The 15,444-nt window shown below is 46.3% G+C and overlaps 1 protein-coding gene across 1 annotated transcript in view; it reads right to left on the bottom strand.

Annotated features, from left to right (window-relative positions):
• The window catches only part of HEATR3 (HEAT repeat containing 3), a 48,253-nt gene extending 35,598 nt beyond the window's left edge, over positions 1-12,655 (bottom strand). Inside the window, exons 1-6 of the mRNA XM_047791576.1 lie at positions 12,355-12,655; positions 12,035-12,207; positions 9,206-9,293; positions 8,174-8,286; positions 4,583-4,692; positions 1,335-1,475 (exon numbers count right to left, since the gene is read on the bottom strand). Of these exons, the coding sequence (XP_047647532.1) occupies positions 1,335-1,475; positions 4,583-4,692; positions 8,174-8,286; positions 9,206-9,293; positions 12,035-12,207; positions 12,355-12,489 (760 nt within the window). The 5' untranslated portion in view covers positions 12,490-12,655. The remainder of the gene's footprint in view (positions 1-1,334; positions 1,476-4,582; positions 4,693-8,173; positions 8,287-9,205; positions 9,294-12,034; positions 12,208-12,354) is intronic.
• Between the last annotated feature and the right edge of the window lie 2,789 nt (positions 12,656-15,444).

The following is a 15,444-nucleotide window of genomic DNA, read 5'->3' on the forward strand; positions in this document are numbered from 1 at the left end:
GGTCTTGTTCAGTGGGTTAACGATCTGGCGTTGCCATGAGCTATGGTGTAGGTAGTTGAAGTGGCTTGGATCCGTGTGGCTGTGGTGTAGGCCAGCAGCAGCAGCTCCAATTTGACCCCTAGCCTGGGAACTTCCACAGGCCACAGGTGTGGCCCTAAAAAAAAAAAAAGCAAAAAAAAATTTTTTTTAAAGAGAAAAAAGCACTCTGGAGATTGGTCATACAACAATGTGAACATGCTCCACGCCACTAAACTATACACTTAAAAATGGTTACAACGGTAAAATTTATGTTATGTGTATTTTATCAGTTTAGGAGGGGGAAAAAAAAAAAACTCCTCTTAAGATAAATCCCTCCAAGACTAAAGAGCAAGAGTAAAATACAAAATAAATTACTATTACTCGACATGTCATCAGGTTATTTCTTATTTGTGTATTTAGAAATTCAGGGGAGAAGTGCTGGGTGAAGGTCTTACAGAAAAGAGGCCTACGGTCAACTTCCAAATTCCATGGTTTATAAATAGGCAGGGGGAGGGGGTCCTAAGAATATCATTTATCAGACAACAGTAGTTTGGTAAATTGAAAACCAATCTAGTCTCAGAAGGCACTAAAAAAAAAAAAAACTGTACAGTGGGGAAAAAAAAAAAAAAAAGAAGGCTCTGAAATTATGCAAAACTGCTTGAACTGGGGGCTACTTAAATATTAAAAGTTTCAAAACAAATGTGAGCACACAAAGCCCTGATGTGATGAAATGAAAGAATGGGAGTTCTCGTCATGGCTCAGTGGTTAACAAATCTGAATAGGAACCATGAGGTTGTAGGTTCGATTCCCGGCCTCGCTCAGTAGGTTAAAATCCGGCATTGCCATGAGCAATGGTGAAGGTTGCAGACATGGCTCAGATCCTGTGTTGCTGTGGCTCTGGCGTAGGCCGATGGCTACAGCTCCGATTGGATACCTAGCCTGGGAACCTCCATATGCCACAAGTGCAGCCCTATAAAGCAAAAAAAAAAAGAAAAGTAAATTAAAAAAAAAAAAATAGGAGTTCCCGTCGTGGCGCAGTGGTTAACGAATCCGACTAGGGACCATGAGGTTGCGGGTTCGATCTCTGCCCTTGCTCAGTGGGTTAAGGATCTGGCATTGCCATGAGCTGTGGTGTAGGTCGAAGATGCAGCTGGGATCTGGCATTGCTATGGCTCTGGTGTAGGCCAGCGGCTACAGCTCTGATTCGACCCCTAGCCTGGGAACCTCCATATGCTGCAGGAACGGCCCAAGAAATGGCAAAAAAGACAAAAAGAAAGGAAGGAAGGAGCACACTATCGTATATGGCTACATTTTACCTGCCACCAATGTCTTTAACAGAATATATTCCGTGGAATTGACCGGAGAAAGCATTGCTGATTCCAAAACATGCAAAGCTGGGGCACTGAAAGACTTTAGTAGCTCTGGATTATCTTCGGTCACCGTCTGCAAACAATATGCTATAAAGAGAAAAATCAAACATTTAGAAACGTGAATTCTAGGAATGATTTAAACCAAAATAACTCATCCAGAAAAACACATCTGCATTCTTTACAGCTTCTTTAGACAGGCAGCTTTTGCAGGAGGCACACACTTGCCCTCCAACATGTGCATGCAAAAGAGGCTTCCTAAACTATCAGAGCCATAAAAGGTCCTTTTCTCTTTTCTTTTTCTTAGAAGTTTCCTTTGGGGCTCAGTGGTACCCACGAGGATTCAGGTTCGATCCCTGGCCCCACTCCGTAGGTTAAGGATCTGGCGTTGCCGTGAGCTGTGGTGTAGGTCGCAGACGCAGCTTGGATCCTGCATTGTTATGGCTGTGGTGTAGGCCAGTGGCTACAGCTCCTATTTGACCCCTAGTCTGGGAACTTCCATATGCCACACCTCTGGCCCTAAAAAAAGAAAAAAAAATACTAATCCTTTACAGAACCATACTTTTATAGAATATAATTTAAAAGGCTCTTCACTGTCACGACAAGATAGAATTACTATAAACATCTATAAAGTTTTAGCCTCAATTGCTGTATTCACTGCAGGCCAGTAGCGAAGAGCCTGCAGACCAAACACCAGTGCACAGACAACGCTCCCAGGGTAGTTCTGCTGTCGATAAGCCCTAGGTTTGGGGATATTCTGGCTTTGACAGTCAGCATGACCTTAAAAGTTAGGGTTATCTGTGATGAAGCAGTATTTAAGGAAAAATTTACTTTATATAAAAATATGAAGGAGTTCCCGTTGTGGCTAGTATCCATGAGGAGCGAGGCTTGATCCCTGGCCTTACTCAGTGGGTTAAGGATACGGCGTTGCTATTGCTGTGGTGTAGGCCGGCAGCTGTAGCTCCAATTCCAATTCCACCCCTAGCCTGGGAACCTCCATATGCCGCTGGTACAGCCCTAAAAAGCAAAAAAAATAAAAATAAAAATAAAAATAAAGAGCAAATTAAAGGATGCATAAAATATTAACAGACATATGATTCATTTAACTCCTCTCTGGTGTTAAAACAAGCCCATGGATTACAACTTATATATTAATCTACTTATACTTATAAACAACTGGGAATGCATAAAAGCTTTGATAAAAGAGACCTCTGAAATATACAAAAAAGGAAGCAAGCACAAATTTATTTTCTTTGAGATACTGTATTCCATACAAACGCATTTCTTCCCAGGTATAAAAACCCCAAAACAGATTGTTTCCATTGAAATTAGTAGTCAAAATACTGCTATTGCCCTGATCTAGTTTGGTTTCCAAATACATTCATATACAAATCCATATATAAGCATATATGTACATATACATATATCCAAATGTAACTTTTTTCATTAAGAGACTAATTAAATTCACTCAGGCAAAAAGCTAAAATAAACTGTGATTGCTAACATGACAGAAGTTCAAAGAAAGCTATAGTAATACATGGGGTGAAATACCAGAATTTCACTTAACTTTATGTAAGCCTCGCTTTTCAAAAAAAAAGTACTTGGACATTTGTTTTAAAAATTTATGAACCTGGCTAAATGCAGAAGGGAAATACTGTTACACAAATGTAAAAATACTTTATTCTGATCCATTTTTTGTAAGTTCTTTTTTAAAAAAATAGTTCTTGGGGTTCCCATTGTGGCTCAGTGGTAATGAACCCATCTAGTTTCCATGAAGACTCGGGTTCGATCCCCTGGCCCGGCTCAGTGGGTCAAGGATCTGGCATTGCCATGAGCTGTGATGCAGACTACAGATGCGGCTCGATTCTGGTATTGCTGTGACCACGGCAGCTGCAACTCCAATCTGACCCTCAGCCTGGGAACTTTTTAGGGCCGCTATGAGTGCAGCCCTAAAAAGACAGGAAAAAAAAAAAAGTTTTTCAGGAAAAAAACCCTAAATACATAATCAAATCTAAAAGACTTTTAAGGCTCCAAAACAAAAGCAAAAATTTTCTTTTAAAAGCTATGAACTTTCCTGTAATAAAGACTCTCCTCTGAGAGTAAGTCACCTACCCATTTTCTAGTTCAGCTGTGTTTAAAACCCACAAATCTCCCCTCTGCTAAAGATTCCATTTTGAGAAACTAATTTTTACATTTTTCTCAGCAGTATTTAATCCACCATTTTGTTTTTCTTTTCTGTTCTTAAAAGTAGCCACTAGAGCCAAGGGAAACACTGCTAAGGGGAATAAACTTGTTCTTGCCAGGAAAAGTGCATAAATAAAAGGACATCTGGACGCCTATCGTTTGGATGAGTAGAAAAAAATGTTCATCCACTATTTCTCTACTGGCTCCAGAGTTCTGCTGAGCCTCCCAGCCTCTGGTTTCTATCTCCTCCCTCTGATGAGTGAGGACCCCCAATGGCTCTCGCACCCCATGTACTGCAGGCGAGGGAGCTGAAGCTGCCAGACTTTGCTTTCCTCCTCGGGCAGGGAAGCAGGGCTACGTGAAATTCCAGTCTCTTATCTCCTCACTCAAAAGAAGCCCATGTGGAGTTCCCGCTGTGGCTCATCGGTAACAAACCCAACGAGGACCCGTAACGATGTGAGTGCCATCCCCGGCCTGGTTCAGTGGGTGAAGGATCTGGCATTGCCGTCAGCTGTGGTGTAGGTCACAGACGTGGCTCGGATCCCGCGTTGCTATGGCTGTGGTGTAGGCCGGCAGTTGTCGCTCTGATTCGACACCTAGCCTGGGAACCTCCATGTGCCACAAGTGTGGCGCTAAAAACCAAAAAAAAAAAAAAGTCTACATTCCAAGTAACTGTGGCTCAAAGGCCTGGAAGTTGTGGGTTGCTATTTCTCAGGAAATGGGAGATGAAAGCTTCAAGAATTAATAAAGCCTTCTAAGAATGGTAACACTCTAGACACCATATGCTCACATAATTATCTTCCTCCCTCTCAGGGTCAAGATCAAAAAAACTGTGTGAATAAGTAAAGCATTAATCACAGATTTTAAATGATTCAGACTAGAACTCAGCTATGCATTTCTACACAATGAGAAAAACAAAATCACTCCTGTACAATAAACATGCAATGTTTGAATTAAAAATCTTGAATTAAGGCCACACATACTTAAGAAATCATTACCTTTTCTTTACTTACCTACTGAAATAGCCAGGTCAACATTGGTGGAAAACCTACTTAGATACTTTAATACAATCTCCAAACACCCTTCTTTGTTGAATATAGACACTGCTCTACTATTGCATTCACTGAATTGAAGGGGAGAAAAAAAAAAGTTTTACTAGTCACATTTTAACATGAAGAAATCAACGCCAAAATTTCATGACAAAACAGGTAGGCTTTATAAAAGAACCACAGGAGTTCCTGCCGTGGCTCAGCAGGTTAAGAACCCAACTAGTGGAGTTCCCGTCATGGCTCCGTGGTTAACAAATCCGACCAGGAACCATGAGGTTGCGGGTTCGATCCCTGCCCTTGCTCAGTGGGTTAACGATCCGGCATTGCTGTGAGCTATGGTGTAGGTTGCAGACGTGGCTCGGATCCCGAGTTGCTGTGGCTCTGGCAAAGGCCGGTGGCTACAGCTCTGATTCAACCCCTAGCCTGGGAACCTCCATATGCCGTGGGAGCGGCCCTAGAAAAGGCAAAAAGACAAAAAGACAAAAAAAAAAAAAAGAACCCAACTAGTATCCATGAGGATGCAGGTTCCATCCCTGGCCTTGCTCAGTGGGTTAAGGAGCCAGCGCTGCCAGTGTAGGTTGCAGATGCAGCTCAGATATGGCATTGCCGTGTCTGTAGCATAGGCCAGGAGCTGGAGTTCCAATTTGACCCCTAGCCCAGGAACTTCCATATGCTGCAGGTGTGGCCATAAAAAGACAAAAGTAATAATAATACTAGTTATAAAAGAAGCAAAGAGTTGGCGTCAAACCCTGCAATTTCACAGATGAAGAAACCAACGCCCATTCATATTTTCTGCACATGACCACCACTGGCTATCTGCATTTTTAATCCCATCACAGTGGCATCTTTGAGCCAATCTCTTTACCCAGCTTCCTTATCGAAGGTTGTAAAGACAGAAGAGGTCTCACACCTTATTTACTTTAATTCCTCCTTTTGTGAATATGGAAGCCAAGACCCCAAAGGGTGAAGTGACCTGTCCAAAGGTCACACGTTTTCTCAGTGGTGAGTCCTTGGGTCCTGCCTACCTGTCTTTTCACTATATCACCATAATAATAAATTAAAGGAAGGATAAAAGGGCTCTATACTTAGCCCATGAAAAGCACAAACTTACAAGAAAATAAAATTACATTTTATTCATTCCTTCTAGGCTGCTATAATTTTGACAGAATTTGCAGTCTTCCACAGAGAAACTGTTACAATAAATATTTTTGAAGTTGCACTACCTTTCAATAAAAAAATCAGAATTCATGTTACTGATGTTATTAAGGAACATAAATGCTAATGATAGGGTAAACAGAGCTAATTATAATAATTTTATCCATGTTTCCAGAGAAGAGTATTCCTCTAGACATACCACATACACATATAATTGACTAAGGGGTCACAGAGCTGACGAAATTATTACATTCGATCCTGTTGTCTAAAAATAAACTATTTTGGGAAGGAGTGGAATGGACTGGGAGTTGGGGATTAGAAAATGCAAACTATTACATTTAGAATGGATGGGCAATCCTGCTGTGTAGCACAGGGAACTATATCTGATCACTTGTGATGGAATATGATGGAGGGTAATGTGAAAAAAAAAAAAAAAAAAAGAATGTATATGGACGGCATTCCCGTTGTGGCGCAGCGGAAATCATCCCACCAGGAACCATGAGGTTGCAGGTTTGATCCCTGGCCTTGATCAGTGGGTTAAGGAGCCAGCATTGCCGTGAGCTGTGGTACAGGCCTGCAACTGTAGTTCCAATTAGACCCCTAGCCTGGGAACCTCCATGTGCCATGGGTGTAGCCCTAAAAAGACAAAAAGACGGAGTTCCCGTCGTGGGGCAGTGGTTAACGAATCCAACTAGGAACCATGAGGTTGCGGGTTCGGTCCCTGCCCTTGCTCAGTGGGTTAACGATCTGGCATTGCCGTGAGCTGTGGTATAGGTCGCAGACGTGGCTCGGATCCCGCGCGTTGCTGTGGCTCTGGCGTAGGCCGGTGGCTGCAGCTCCCATTCGACCCCTAGCCTGGGAACCTCCATATGCCGCGGGAGCGGCCCAAGAAATGGCAAAAAGACCAAAAAAAAAAAAGACAAAAAGACAAAAAAAAAGAATGTATATGGATGTAAAGCTGGATCACTTTGCTGTGCAGCAGAAATTGACAGAACACAGTAAATCAACTACAAAAAAAAAAAGAAGAAGAAGAAGAATGGATGGACAATGAGGTCCTGCTGTCTAGCACAGGGAACTGGGTCCACTCTCTTGGGATAGAACATGACAGGGGATGATATAAGAAAAAGAATGTATATATGTATGACTGGGTCACTTTGCTCTACAGCAGAAATTGGCACACGATTGTAAATCAACTATACTTTATGTGTGTGTGTGTGTGTGTGTGTGTGTAAAAGGAAAAAAAAAGATAAACTATTTTCTGTCTATTCCATCTATTTCCTGCAGCACAGCTAAGAGCCTCTCTTCAAGAAGCCGAGGAAAGTCAGGTACAGTAGGGAAAATAAAGCAAGTATGTGTTAGGGTAATTTAATATATACAGGTGTAAATACAATTTAAAACATATACTATGAAACAAAAATGTTAAGAGCTATAGTAACCGGAAATGATACAGATAGGGCTCTCGGGCACTCAGGAAAGAGAGATCACTGTGGAGTTCACTTTTTTAGGCTCTTTTCAAACAAAAACACTTTTTGAAAAATTTCCAAGTTAAAGTTATCTGAAAAACAGCACTCACTAGTTTGCTCCAATGCCATTTCCTCAAATCTGATCTCTCCAGTGTTCCCGGTGGAATGCATCCACTAGGTTAAAACAAAATCATAGCAAGTTTGGATGCTGTGTAGGCAGCTTTCCAGGGTCCAACTTAACCCTGCATGGTAAGAAAAATCTGTGCTTTGGGGTCAGAAATAATAACCCCCCAGTCTGAAAATTAGGAATGCAACAAAGTCTTGCGAGAAATGTGGGACAATAAAACAGGGTAGTTAAAAACAAAACCAAAAATAAATCCCAGTGTGTTTCTAGCCATTTCCATTCCTAAACGCAAGTCCACTCTACCCTCCCCCGACCCCAATCCCACCCTCAGTGCAACAATGATGGAGGGTGTGGAGGGGCCAAAGGAGCTCTTCTTAGGTATCTACTTTCCTGTCAAATAGCACCTGCAGGGGGGAGGAGTAAAGCACCTGCCCAGGCCTGTGGTCCATGCCTCATTCCAGATGCCAGACCAAAGCGCTGACTGCACTGGAGCCTGGCAGACATTAAGACAACTGCTGCTTAAGGCGCAGGGGTGGGGGGGGCGGTACTAAGAGCCATGATTCCTCTTATTTTTGTCAGTAGCAATGACTGGGGAGAAGGGCTGTAAAGCAACAAAAGATGCAGTGATGCTACGCGGAAAAGGGCTTGGGAAGCACGGCTGATCTTAGGTCCCTTGACGAGACCTCCTACCAAGCATTAACATGGCAGATTTACAGGCCTACCAAGGAGAACAGAGATTCCTCTGCAGTTTAACAGCGAGTAGCAGCCTGCGTAAGCGCTGCAGCAGGAGGCTGTGTTTGGAGAGCATCTTACCATATATTCCACAGCACGTTTACGGCCTCGTTGGCTATGTTTTCGATAGAATTTCTGTTCTGATCTTTTTTTTCCTGTGGAGACATCTCATTTGAATCCAGTCCAGTACTACACTGTAACCAAATACCATGGTTAGCACCCTGGTTCAAAACAGTAATTAAACAGAAAGGCTCAGGGCAGTAAAGAATCACAAAAACTAACCATTAAAAATGACAGTGGTGGGAGCTCCCATTGTGGCTCAGGGGTAACGAACCAGACTAGCATCCAGAGGATGGGGAATGGATCCCTGGACCTGCTCAGAGGGTTAAGGATCTGGCTTTGCCGTGAACTGTGGTGCATGTCCTAGACCTGGCTTGGATCTGGCGTTGCTGTGGCTGTGGTGTAGGCCAGGAGCTGCAGCTCCAATTCCACCCCTAGCCTGGGAACTTCCATATGCCGCGGTTGCGGCCTTAAAATTAAAATTTAAAAAAAAAAAAAAAAGGAAAAAGTTAAAGGAGTCAGTCCATAGTTTTGGGATGGCCTTTTCCAAGAAGCGTATAAATAAAAGTATTGGGGACAAACTAGAGACTAGTATCGACAGTGAGAGATCAGTGTTTGAGGGAGAAGAAATAAAATTCCCTTAGAATGTTTTGAGGGAAGACAAAATAACTAACACCAAAGTACTTAAAAAAACAAAAAAAAATTGGAGTTCCTGTCGTGGCGCAGTGGTTAACGAATCCAACTAAGAGCCATGAGGTTATGGGTTCGATCCCTGGCCTTGCCCAATGGGTTGGGGATCCAGTTTTGCCATGAGCTGTGGTGTGTGGGTCGCAGATGAGGCTCAGATCCCGCGTTGCTGTGGCTGTGGTGTAGGCCCGTGGCTACAGCTCCGACTGGACCCCTAGCCTGGGAACCTCCATATGCCACGAGAGCGGCTCAAGAAAAGGCAAAGAGACAAAAAACAAACAAATAAATAAAATAAATAAATAAACAAAATACAAACTCCTACTGTCTGAATGTGTACACTACAAGCTACCCGAGAGCATGGCCTACCTCTTTCAGCAGCGCGACCAGCGGAGTCATGATATCTTTGGTCACCATGTCGTCACAAACTTCAAAACCACCACAAGCACTGAGATTTCTACACAAAAAGTTTAAAACAAGTTTTCCTGTCAGATCCCATGTCACAGAACATATTAAACACTCAAATGTATTTCTTTCTTTTTTTTTTTTTTGTCTTTTTGTCATTTCTTAGGCCACACCCGCAGCATATGGAGGTTCCCAGGCTAGGGGTCGAATCGGAGCTGTAGCCACTGGCCTACACCAGAGCCACAGCAACACGGGATCCAAGCCGCGTCTGCGACCCACACCACAGTTCACGGCAATGCCGGATCGTTAACCCACTGAGCAAGGGCAGGGACTGAACCCGCAACCTCATGGTTCCTAGTCAGATTCGTTAACCACTGCGCCACGACGGGAATATTTCTATCCATATGTAAGGCATCCTGGATGACATCACTTGTGATTTCTTTTTTTCCTTTCTGCTTTTTTAGGGCTGCACCCACCACATATGGAGGTTCCAGGCTAGGAGTTGAATCAGTGCTGTAGCTGCCGGCCTGCACCACATTCACAGAAATGCCAGATCCGAGCCGTATCTGCGACCTACACCACAGCTCACGGCAACACCAGATCCTTAACCCACTGAGCAAGGCCAGGGATCGAACCCATGTCCTCATGGATACCAGTCGGGTTTGTTAACCACTGAGTCACGACAGGAACTCCGCCACTTGTGATTTAAGAGGCTGCAGAACCAATTCACACATCTCCACCTGTTCTGATCCTTGCTCTACATGCTGTAAATGGATGACTGTATCTTGTAACCTAGTTCTCAGGACTGAGACAGGACTCAGGGAGAGAGAAGACTTTGTCTATTTAATGCGAATCAATCACTGCCTGATCTCATATGAAGGGAACCCTTTTCAGAATCAAGATTTCAACGGTAAAGAACGTATGACTGGTTCACTTCACTGTACAGCAGAAATTAACAGAACACCGTAAATCAACTAGACTTTAATGAAGAAAAAAAAAACTTCAAGGGCAGCAAGTGTGAGGCTGCCGAGAATGACATTCCCTGAAGCAATCTTCAAATTTAATTTTAACTGGACAGACACTACTTGCCATCTGAGTGCAGAGCCCTGTGCTATGCACTGAGGATATGGGATGAGGAGAAATGAGAAGATACGTCACCACCTTCCAGGAGCTCCCAGTGCTTGGGGGTAGGGGGCGGGCAGGGGGAGTGTATGGCCTTCCACACTTTGTTTCCTCCATCAAGTGGGGAATCCTGGCGCATGATCCAGACCTCATCTTTTTTTTTTTTTTTTTTTTTGGCCACACCGGCAGCACACAGAAGTTCCCAGACCAGTGAGCCACAGCAGTGACAATGCTGGATACTTAAACTGCTGAGCCACCAGGAAACTGCCCCCCCCCCAAGTCACATCTTAAACATCACACCCTTAGGGTTTTCTTCCCTGAACCCCGGTGATACCTTCCCATAGCATCTTTTGACCTGTGTGGTTATTTGCAATAATGCCTGCCTCTCTCAATACTGTAAGATCCATAAAGGACAGAAATTAGATGTCTTGCTCACTGTCATGTGCCCACAGCCTAGCCCACTGCCTGGTGCACAGGAGGCACTCAATATATACTCGCTAAATCAACAAATAAAACAATTTAAACAGAGAGCTATGACAACTACAAGCATTAACTTTACTCTTGCCCCCTCTACAGTCCATTCTCTGCACAGCTAACAGAGTGGGCTTTTGAAAAGGTAAATAAATCATGTCATTTCTGCTTAGACTATGTCCTTTCGCTCTACACCAGGAGGTCCAGCCTCAACTTCTTATAATCCCTGCCCCCTACGCTACTTGGCCACACAACCTTCCCATTCTTTTTTTTTTTTTTTTTAGGGCCTCACCCATGGCATATGGAGCTTCCCAGGCTAGGGGTTGAATCAGAGCTATAGCTGTCGGCCTACACCACAGCCACAGCAACACGGGATCCAAGTTGCATCTGTGCATACCACAGCTCACAGCAATGCCAGATCCTTAACCCACTGAGCGAGGCCAGGGATTGAACCTGTAACCTCATGGTCCTAGTTGGATTTGTCTCCGCTGTGCCACGATGGGAACTCCTACAGCCTTCCCATTCTTTAACCATGCCAAGCCCTCTGCTGTTGCTGTTCCCTCTGTCAGGAATACTCTTTCCCTTGTTAGTTCACATCTGGCTCTAGCATCTGTCAGCTCTCAGATCACAAATGTCATCTAGAAGTTACCCAATCTAAGGTAACTTCCCACAGCCAACTCATCAATCTCTTAGTGTCTCCACAGCACTTTTTAAGATGTAGTATTTCCACCTGTCTCCATATCAACATGGGTTCTGTGAAGGCAGGGATATTGGCTGGCTTGTTCAATGTCCTTCGTGCTCAACCCCCCTCCCCCGCCGCCCCACGCCTAGAACACCTGGCACATATACTGGAAGAGTTCATTAAACCTCAGGACTCCATGGAGGGTTCCTGGAGACGGTACAACGTGCGCTAGACCTTCGGGAGAGGATGCTTGGCAGATGGCCAACTGCAGGTGAAGCAGCCAGATGGACAGATGGAATGCGTGAGGTCCGAGGGACACGGGGTCCCTCGGAGTCCGAGTTCAAATCCCTCCTCTGCAAACAGGAGAGCCTGGGCAGTTCTTGGCCCTCCCGAGCTGCCGCAGACAAGTGCACTGAGGTTGAAACCGATCAGCGACGGTGCGTGGCCCTCAGGAAGCGCCGACTGGACGCTGTGCCGTCCAGATCCGAGTCACCACCCAGGACCCCCTCCCGGCTCACCTCAGCGCGCCGGCAGCCGTCTCCCTCACCGCCAGGCTGGGGTCAAGCAGCAGCGGCCCGACGCGGCGCACGGCGTCCCGTCGAGCCAGGCCGGGGAGCGCCGGCCGCTGCTGCACCAGCCGGGCCAGCCCGGCGCAGGCGCACTCGCGGACCTCAGCGCTCGGGTGCTGGAGCTGCGGGACAGAGCGAGTGTCAGAAGGAGAGCAGAGCGCACGCGCGGAGCCGCGGCTGCAAGGACTCGAAGCACTGATGCGGGGCTCCGCGGGAGGCCGGCCCCTCCCCAGGCCTTCCCCGCGGTGCCCCGCGAGCCCACGCCTCACCTTTTCTAGCAGCTCTGCTGCCGGCCCGTCGTCCTCCTCGGGCTCAGCCCCGTTCGCCGCCGCCGCCTCGGCCTGACAGTCGCCTGTAGGGGAGAACTGAGGGCGCTTGAAGCGTTTCGTCCGGCTCTTGCCCATGACGAAGTGCGCTGGCGGGGAAGACCGAGAGAGGAGGGCAATACCAAGACGGTGGAGGCTGCAGAGCTGGCAGCAGGGTCTTGTAGCCTAGGGTGCTACGTGTCACCGTTCAGCTGGGCCCGAAGACCGCCGAGCCCACATGGTGAAACAATGCGCCTGCGCACGGCTGTCGGGGACTGGGCTGGCGTGGGGAGCGCGCAGGCGTAGAAGGGAGGATGGGCGGGGCCAGACCTTGCCGAAGGGTAGGTCCTACGGGCTTTAAGAGAAAGGTTGAATTTCAATGGCAGACTTCAGCTCCCACCAGCAGGAAATGTTTATCAAGTCAAAACCTTATTTCCATACTAATCAAATGCGATTAAGGATACCTAACTTGCAAGGTTATTGCGAGGCTTAAGAAAATATTATGTGGAAGTTCCTGTCGTGGCGCAGCGGAAACGAATCCAACTAGGAACCATGAGGTTTCGGGTTTGATCTCTGGCCTCGCTCAGTGGGTTAAGGATCCCGCGTTGCGGTGAGCTGTGGTGTAGATCGCAGATGCAGCTTGGATCTGGCGTTTCTGTGGCTGTGGTTTAGGCCAGCGGCTACAGCTATGATTCGACCCCTATCCTGAGAACCTCCGTATGCCGTAGGTGCGGCCCTAAAAGGACAAAACACAAAAAAACTAAATAAATAAAAAAAGAAAATATTATGTGAAGCACTTAACTCCAAGTCTAATGTATGTAGTAGCTGCTCAAAAAATATAACACTAGAGAGTTCGCTCAGTGGCTCAGCTGTAACGAACCCGACTAGTATCCTTGATGAGGCAGCTTCCATCCCTGGCCTTGCTTGGTGGGTCAGTGATCCAGCATTGCCCTGACCTATGGTGTAGGGAGCAGACGCAACTCGGACCCCACGTTGCTGTGGCTGTGGCTGTGGCATAGGCCAGGGCAGCTGGGACTCCAAATAGACCCCTAGCCCGGGTTTATATATATATAAACCATTACAGAGTTCCCAGTTGTGGCTCTGCGGGTAATGAAGCCAGCTAGTATCCATGAGGACCTATTTCGATCCCCCACCGGCTCAATGGGTTAAAGGATTTGGCATTGCCATGAGCTGTGGTGTAGGTCACAGACTTGGATCTGGCATGGCTGTGGCATAGGCCAGCAGCTGTAGCTCCAATTCCACCCCTAGCCTGGGAACTTCCATATGCTGTGGTGAGACCTTAAAATACATTTATATATAATATGTATATTATATATATCATTTTATTTTTGCCTAACACAGCTCCTGCCATAGACAAGGTGCATATTTGATAAGATGGACTTGCCAAGATGTTGCTTAATCTTACTGCCTCAGTTTGCTCATCAATGAAATGAGGATACCAATAATATGTACCTAATGGAGTAATTTTTTTTTTAGAGCCACACCCAGGGTATATGGAGGTTCCCAGGCTAGGAGTCGAATCCGAGCTACAGCTGCAGACCTACGCCACAACCACAGCAATGCAAGATCCGAGCCACACCTGCAAACTACACCATAGCTCATGGCAACGCCGGATCTTTAACCCACCGAGGGAGGCCAGGGATTGAACCTGAAACCTCATGGTTCCTAGTCGGATTCGTTTCCGCTACACCACAGCAGGAACTCCTCCCCTTTCACATTTTTTGTGGAGTGATATTCCTAAAGCACATTCTGATCAATATTCATTAAAAGACTCTGAGACGGAGTTCCCGTCGTGGCGCAGTGGTTAACGAATCCGACTAGGAACCATGAGGTTGTGGGTTCGGTCCCTGCCCTTGCTCAGTGGGTTAACGATCCGGCGTTGCCGTGAGCTGTGGTGTAGGTTGCAGAGGCGGCTCGGATCCCGCGTTGCTGTGGCTGTGGCTTAGGCCAGTGGCTACAGGTCCGATTTGACCCCTAAACTGGGAATCTCCATATGCCGCGGGAGCGGCCCTAGAAATGGCAAAAAGACAAAAAAAAAAAAAAAAAGGCCTCCGACAGTCTCAAGAAGGTGCATGAGTGAGCCATGTGGAATCAGGCTCAGACGTTTCCATAACATACCTGTGTGGCCATAGCACCTTGCCACCTGCTTCCAGCACCTCACCTCTGGCCCAGGAGCTTCCTGGGGCTCCGCCTATAGCTCAGCAAGCTTCCACATGCCCCCTGGCATGAATCATTTCCATTTTCCTGGAACACAGTTTCAGGTTCCCTTCCAGTTCCTCTGAATGTTAGAGACTTGTCGTGGGGTAGGAGACAAAAACCCAAAAGACGACTGTCCTGTGGGGCCGGGCCTGTTGTCCTCATGCTTCCTCCTGGCCCAGCAGATACTCTGTCCTCAGCCTTCCATGTGCTCCTTGTGCCCTGTAACTCTCTCTTACAAGCTTCTATGAGTTGTCATCGAAAGTCCACAGGTGTCCTACTGCCCTCCCCCAGCCTGAGAAGTCCTTGGAAGGCAGTGATCAGTGCCAGTCTCTATATGACCAGTGCCTGGCCCCCAGTGGAGTAAAAGTGCTGGAGGTGTCTACTCCTTCTTCGTGGTTGCTGTCCTCAGCTCAGCTCGCCCTACATAAAGTGGCTTAACAGTCACGAGGCAAGGACCGTAGCTGCTGAGAAGTCATCTGTAGGCAGACACCAGGCCTCCCATTCCAGATGTGCTCTAATGAACTGTATGATCAAGGCACTCTTCTAGACCGAAATTTCTCCATTTACAAAGAAGCCTTTTTACGGCTTTTTTAGCAACATGGATGGACCTAGAAATTATCATGCTAAGTGAAGTCAGCCATACAATGAATGAGACACCAACCTCAAATGCTTTCACTGACGTGTGGAATCTGAGAAAAGGACAGACTGAACTTCTTTGCAGAACAGATGCTGACTCACACACACTGAAAAACTTATGGTCTCAGGAGGAGACAATTTGGGGGGTGGGGAGATGTGCTTGGGCTGTGGGATGGAAATCCTGTGAAATTGGATTGT

This window comes from Phacochoerus africanus, chromosome 8, assembly GCF_016906955.1.
Source record: "Phacochoerus africanus isolate WHEZ1 chromosome 8, ROS_Pafr_v1, whole genome shotgun sequence".
In the NCBI taxonomy this organism is placed as follows: Eukaryota; Metazoa; Chordata; class Mammalia; order Artiodactyla; family Suidae; genus Phacochoerus; species Phacochoerus africanus.